Here is a 7551-nt window from a genome sequence, read left to right as displayed (position 1 = left end):
TTCATAAATATAATATTTGTGAAAAACTAATTCATACAAACTTAATGATCAGATTTATGATCAAAGGTTTCAGCGCATCTGCTAGTCAGTGAGTCTGGAGCTTTGAGTCACCAGAGAACACTAACTCAATACTTTACAGGAGAAGTAAAACTACATAAAAACCCCAGCTCTGGACGGCCCCCTAAAAAACCAGCCCCCTAAAACCAGCTCTGGACGGTTCGCATCAAAATCAAATGCTGTTTCTGCCTTGCTGTTCTTGAATCTATCAAAACTAACTAAGTTCTCTCAAAGCAGTGGCAATGTACATTTCAAGTTCTAATTCTGCGTTAAGGAAGTAAATGTGCGGAACTGTAAATCCTTTTGTGTTAACAAGTAAAAAGGTGCTTGGAATAAAAAATAAATCACATAAAAATTAAATAAAGCTCTAATGCTGCTCAGCTCTCCCCTATCTCCTTTCCCATCCTCTCACTTCACCCCCCCCCCACCCCATCTTATCATCCCTCCCCATCCCACATCCTCTCACTTTCCCCCCTTCCCCATCTTATCATCCCTCCCCATCCCACATCCTCTCACCCCCCCTCCCCATCTTATCATCCCTCCCCATCCCACATCCTCTCACTTTCCCCCCCTTCCCGATCTTATCATCCCTCCTCATCCCACATCCTCTCACTTCCCCCCCCCCCCACATCCTCTCACTTTCTCCCCCACCTCCCCATCTTATCATCCCTCCCCATCCCACATCCTCTCACTCCCCCCTTCCCCATCTTATCATCCCTCCCCATCCCACATCTTCTCACTTCCCCCCCCTTCCCCATCTAATCAAAACTCCCCATCCCACATCCTCTCCTTTTCTCCCCTCATGTCTTCTCCTCTCTTATGTACTCCTTCCATTTCCTTAGCTCTTCTCATCCTCTCTCCATCTCCCTCCTCACCTCTCCTCTGTGCTCATTCTTCTGGGCGTGGCTTCAGTGGGTTTTCCTCCGCCCACAGAGAGTTGGCTTGTTTCTTGTTTCCACCTGAGCCCCGCCCTTTCAGCTTGATTGACAGCATCATGATGACAATTGCCAGGATACAGACAAGAGGGATGAAGATGTGTAGAACTAATCCAGTGGCACATCCTGGTTCAGACAGCAATTCAGACTCAAGTTCTGGAGAGGGAGAGAACAGAGGAAGGTAAGATAAATACCCGTTGTATTTGTATAGTCCGACATCATGGAGTCATAAATGATGACATCATACCTATTGGTCGTCGTACAGTGAGGTTGGTTGTGCCTGATTGGTCGGAGGCGCTAAATTCCCAATTGCCATCATGACTGTACTTGTACTGGTCCACATGGCACTGGTAAACTCCACTGTCTTCCTGACGAGCTCCCTGTAGACCCAGTAGAAAGGTACCATGAGTGGTCCTGGAGAAGATCAGCCTCCCCTTCTGGTCCTGGAGCCCCTGGTTGTAATCTGGGTATTTCAGGATGCCATCATGGCCCAGAATCACCAGGGGAACCCTGTGAGAGGAGGAGGAGCCACGCCTCATGTAGAACCAGGTGAGTGCGTAGAGAGAGGCAGGGTCACCTGAGGTCAAAGTGCAGGTCAGCTCCACCCCCTTTCCCTCTCTGACCTCCATCTCCAGATCTGTCTTGTTAACACTGAGGTCACTCCCTGGGAGTGAGAGAGACAGAGAGACAGAAAGAGAGAGACTCAAGTCAGAGAAACTGCAAATCAGCACAACAAGATACTCTATAGATCTGATAAACATTGTCCTTCTACTGATAAACAATGTCCTTCTACCGATGCAGACTTTTGTTGCCTTGTCATCAGGATAATTCACCTGTCTCTTGTAGGCGGAGTTCCATAGCTGCAGAAGAGGACAGGAGCTTGTACCATAGGCTGTGAGGATCCTGTAGCCACTCCTCCACCACACAGTAGTACGTCCCCCTGTCCCAGCTATGGGCTTGTCGAATGGTCAGTTCGAAGCTCCACCTCTCACGTCTTCTCATACTGATTCGCTGTTCTGTGCCTAATCCCGCCCCTAGTGTTATCACGGCATCGCGGTCTGAGCTGAGGACGGTCTGGTTCCCCACCCCCTTCTTCTGGACCAACCAGGTGACAGCGAAGTGGGAGGATATAGAAGTTGCCTTGACAACGGAGCATTCCATCTGTATGACTGTGTTGATGCTCCGATCCAGAGGGGAGGGGCTAGAGGACAGGGTAAGTACACTCTCTGGGAGAGAGAGAGAAAGAGAGAGAGAGAGAGAGAGAGAGAGAGAGAGAGAGAGAGAGAGAGAGAGAGAGAGAGAAAGATAGAGAGATAAAGAAAGTGTGATGAAGGCTGAGACCCTAACCCCAGGTTGTCCTGTAACCTTTGACCTTACCTACCTGGAGTCTGGACCAACACAGCCAGCAGGTTGGAGTTCTGCGGCTTCCTGTGTCTCCCTTGCAGGAACGCTGAGATCACACACTGGTAGCGCCCTGCCTCCCTGCGGCTTGCTCTGATGATGCGGAGGATGTGATGCACCTCCCCCTTGCTTGTGGTCACCCTCAACTGGTAGTTGCTCTGGTCGCCGTGCCACGTGATGTCACCGGTGTGCGACAGTGTCAGGATGTTGTCCGGGGCCGACCCCCCCTCGTGGTGCAGGCTCCACGTCACAGTGACCGGGAGAGAGGGCCCTCGAACCCAACACACCAGCTCCACCTCACCCCCCTCTGTCACCTCGATACCGCGACTCTTCAGGTCCACCCTCAGCAGAGACTCTGCAAGCCAAGGACAATGATGAGATATCACTGATGACAACTATCAGGTCTTTTAGGGCCAACGCTACCAGTGGCTGTGAGGGCAAGGAGAACATGGTCAGCTGCAAACAGATTCAATCGAATCCATCTGACATGTGAAAGATCAGTGGTCAGCCATAAAGTTATTGCTCTCTCTCTCTCACAGTGCTCTTACCCACGGGACGGACCTCCACGATGCAGTCTTGTGACTGGCTGCTGGTTTTCTTGGTATTGCCATTGGTTTCCGTGGTCCACTCCGAGACAGTGCACTGATAGGCTCCTGCGTCAGAGGGCGTAACCTCACTCAGCTCCAGGGTGAATGTGTCTGCCGTGGGACGCAGGGTACGAACGTTTCTCTGCCCCAACTCTGTCCCCGGTTCCAGCACACCCACCTGGCTCAGGCTTATGACATCACTGAAGGGGCCCGTCGCCCCTGATCTGTATTGCCAGGTGACGGAGAGCTGACCCTTGACCCCACTCACACTACAGGCGAGTTGTAGCTCGTCCCCTTCGTCAACGCTCACCTTCTGGTTCTCCATGGTAATGGCCAAACCACTCTCTGAGAACAGACAAAAAGAAGGTGCTGAGTATGTGAGAAGTGTTTATGTGGTACATGTGTAATAACAGAGGTCAGAGCCAGGTCAATGCACAAACTAAAGTTATTGAGGATATTGAGGTTCTGTTGTTGTTTGATGTAGCAGCCATTTGGGAAGCTGATGAAACACCTACCGTATTACATTGGGTGCATTTGAGTGTATCAGTTTTGTCAAGTCAGTGAGCATTTCAGTCAAAGTGTGTTGCATTATGGGGATAAAACGTATTCCACGTGGACCTACATGTCAACTGCATGAACTTTACAAAAACCATGTGATCAGTTGACTGCAAGTTTCTGCAGTTGCTCTTAACCAACGTCATCCTGCAGCCATCGCCTGCATTGTGGAAGGCTCTGTCAACCAATTATTAGAGTGTTTTTGCTGGACCAACACAAACGTTACCAAAGACGTGACTGAAACTGTAACCAACTTTGTCACGATTTCATGTATACAGTGGATATATACAAATGAATGGATATTTGAGACCTCTCTCTCTTACAAATTTATTGTACAGTGTACACACATATGATTTCAGTTTGTCAGTGTGTGAGATGGGGGTTAGAGACATGGTTATTTCGACATTGTAGAGAAAAACCTTTATAAGCAATGACAGCTACGTATGTTCACACTGCCATATTGAGCCGAGCCTTGCTGTTGGAAAACCACTACAGTGGATGCATCTCTTCTGTCGACTTCTGTCTGTACTCATCTTCAGTAGCCTTAGAACTCGAACACGCCCTCTAATTCTGACTCAATGCCTGATGACTAATCTGTAGCTCTAATTTGGATTGGTTTCTTACTAGATTACTCATCTGTAGCTTTGATTCTGATTGGCTTTTTACTAGATTACTCACCTGTAGCTTTGATTCTGATTGGCTAAGTGTCAGGTCACTCACCTGTAGCTGTGATGGTGATAGGCTCGGTGGTGGACTCCTGCCTGGGTCCCTGTGTGAAGACCCCGTTCCCATCCCTCTCCTGTGGCCAGGCCCTGCAGTGGTACGCTCCCTGGTCCTGGGTTCTGACGGGCTGCAGGGTGAGCAGGTGTGTCTTCTCCCCCGTCCGCACAGCTCTCAGCTCACCCCCGCTCTCTCGCCCCCCGTACTCCGGCCCCACAGACAGGACCCCAGTTGGCCCGATCTGGGCCAGCTCCTGGTTGTCCTTGACCCAGGCCACAGAGAAAAAACGCCCTGCAATGCCCTGGGCATCCACAATGCACTGCATGGCCAGCTCCTCCCCCTCCTGGAGCTGTGCTTTGTATATGGTCATACGTACCACCATAGAGCCGGAGCCCTGGTCGGGAGCCCCCTCTGGCAGAGAGAGACATAATTTCACTCACAACCACTTCTCAGACAGACAGGAAACCCATCACTCATAATCACCTCTGAGACACAGGAAACCCTAAATCAGCATTTAGTTACAGGAAATCAGACAAAAGCGGGACTGGGCATACATGTATATGTCCTCTTAACCCATAATTCCTCTTAGCCAAGCACAAATACAAAAACATTGCATGGATGTGTAAACACAATCTGGTCCAAGGCTAAGGCTGGGAGGCAAAAGACACACTGAAGTGTTTCTCACCTATGGCTTTGACCTCCAATGTGGTTGCCTGTGCGTCTTTATGGGCGATTGGGTACCAGCTCCGGTCTGGGTCTTGGATCCACTCCTGGGCCTGGCAGTAGATCCTCCCTGTGTCGGACAGCTCGATCCTGGCCATCTTCAGCCTGTATGTGGCCTGCTCCAGCTTGTCCAGACCAATGAGCCCTGCCTGGTACCGTCCCTCAAACCCCTGACCCAGACTCACCGTCAAATCACGGTCCAGAGAGATGATGGGGCGGGGCGAGGCCTCCCCGTCTCCATGGAGATACCAGGTGACAGACAGGTGGGTGTGCTGGAAGGTGTTGCTGGAGGCGAGGCATTGCAGGGTTAGGGCGTCACCCTCTGATAGTGTGAAGGAGGCGGGGCCAGTGGAGGAGGTGGTCAGGGTGTCCTCGATCACTATGAAACAGGATTTGAGGGATGGATTTCAACACTACAGTAGGGAGGGGTTAATGTGATTGACAGATTAAGTTCAAGTAACCAGAGTTAGTTAAGTAATGGTTTGTGAATTATACAGATATTGCAGACACAGAAAGTATTTTCATTTAGGCAATAAGTGAAAAATAACATTACCCTTCAATGTGGCTTTAGCATTGTACGTCCCGTGATATACAGCTTCTGAGTTTGGGGTGTGGCACTCGTACTCGCCCTCGTCCCCCTCCTCCAGACTCTTCACGTGGAAGAGGACCGAGGTCGCTGACAGGCGCTCCAGAGTGATACCACCCCCCCTGACACGGCCGCCGTACACCGCCATGGCATAGTTGTTGTCGTCTGTGCTGATGATCTGGATTTCAAGGGTGGGTCTGTTTGGCTTGTAGATGGAGAATCTGAAGTCCTGCTGGGCTGCCGGGTTAGAGAAACCACTCACGTTGCAGGACATGGAGAAAGGGTAGCCAGTCACACGATACAGAGGGCCAGACTGCACCTCAACAAGCACCTTAGCCCCGCCTAGTTGGAGAACATAAGAAAAAAGAGGAAGATGATATTCTCAGACAAACTTAAAGTCAAGTATATCTGGCTTCAAATGTGACCTTTTTTGGTATGGTTTCAGTCTGCACTGTCCTCCTCTTGTCAATAAACTAAGAAAACTGCATTCATATCTCCAAAGTTATGTCTCAACTGTAATAGTTTGAGAACAGAGCTCCAGCTCTTAGACTAAAAGCTGCTGTAGAGGAGGTTTGATTGTACTGCAAATCAAAATGTGTAATAACTGCTGTTACATTGCAATCTGACAGAAATCATCTTCCAGCGTCAGGGTTTGTGTTAAATTAATTGCTTTCATAGTGCCTGTTTGATGAAAGCAGAAACATTATGTGACTCATTCCCAGTAGACATTGTCTGTTATGCCAAGGCTATTTCATAACATTTCATCAGCAGACCAACCATGTAGAAAGCAGCTTTTAGAAACACTCATTTAGATCTGTGGCCATTTCAACAGTCACCCCCTTCATCTGACAAAGGACACTAAAATGCAACTCAACACTTTGCACTTTGCTGATATTTAACAAGTAAAAGAGAACTGACAATCTGCACAACCTTTTGTTCCTTTAATATGCAGATTATTTTTTCACCCAGCAAACTGATACAGGGGACTGTATCAAATTTTACATATTACATTTCTATGTTCTTTAATGTGCTTAATGTTCTTCTTTATTTTGCAATCTAAAAGGCACCCCTTGGTAGGAGTGGAGGGGTGTGTGGAGACCTGATGATACTCTTACCCCATTGGATGAGTCCACTCAAGAAGAACAGGAGACTGGTCCTCCACAGGTACTGCTTGACGCACCCCATCCTGCCCCAAACTGACCAACACGCCAGGCCAAACTACACACCAACCACACAGCTGTATCAACTACACACCAGTAGCAGTTATCTGAACTCAGACACCTCCGGTTTACCTAATCTGTCTGTCAGTCTGTCTAAGTGTCTGTAATATATGGGTTGTTATAATATTGCTTTGACTACTTCCTAAAGACAGACTGAGAGGAAGCGAAAGATGTGGTTTGATGGTCAACTGAAACAAACCGAACAGACAGGCACTATGGGGACAGATACAATGGAAACACATATGTGTGTCTGTGTCTGTGTCTGTTTGTGTGTATGTGCCTGTGTTCTATACGCCATCTGTCTCTGATTCTCATCACAAAGGCTCAGAATAACATTACAGAGAAAAGATGCCTATATCAATCCATTGCACCCACATTGTAAACCAATTTCAGTATTATTATTACACCTGTGTCTCAGCATGAAATGATCCAAACCTGTTATCGCATGAACATCGATCTGACACTGCCACTTAGTGGACAAAGCGAAAACACATTGTGAGAAAAGGGTATGATGATCCCACATACCCATAATTCTACTGTAGTTTAGTGAGCTTGGGCTGCATGGCAACTGTGTGGACTTTAACTATTACTGCAGCTGCTACTATTCAGACTGCTTTAATGCTGAGTAAGACAGTAACTTACTTGTTCACGAGGGTCGTGAAATTGAAGATAGGCCCTGCACAGATGATTAGATCTATAATGAAATAATAAAACCACAGGGGGAATTTGGCCAATATACTACGGCCAAGGGTACAACGCGAAGCAGA

At 48.3% G+C, this 7551-nt stretch overlaps 1 protein-coding gene across 1 annotated transcript; it reads right to left on the bottom strand.

Moving 5' to 3' along the window:
• Nucleotides 1-873: 873 nt before the first annotated feature.
• Nucleotides 874-6749, bottom strand: LOC121572514 (immunoglobulin superfamily member 3-like). Its single transcript, XM_041884577.2, has 9 exons — nucleotides 6680-6749; nucleotides 5532-5906; nucleotides 4941-5357; nucleotides 4256-4666; nucleotides 2942-3325; nucleotides 2374-2748; nucleotides 1826-2218; nucleotides 1240-1656; nucleotides 874-1148 (listed from the first exon to the last, which is right to left on the bottom strand). Exons 1-9 carry the CDS (start codon nucleotides 6747-6749, stop codon nucleotides 946-948), a joined length of 3045 nt encoding a protein of 1014 aa, XP_041740511.2. The 3' UTR covers nucleotides 874-945.
• Nucleotides 6750-7551: the final 802 nt, after the last annotated feature.

Source organism: Coregonus clupeaformis, chromosome 40 (genome assembly GCF_020615455.1).
Source record: "Coregonus clupeaformis isolate EN_2021a chromosome 40, ASM2061545v1, whole genome shotgun sequence".
Lineage (NCBI taxonomy): Eukaryota > Metazoa > Chordata > Actinopteri > Salmoniformes > Salmonidae > Coregonus > Coregonus clupeaformis.
This window is presented reverse-complemented; position numbering and strand designations above follow the sequence as displayed.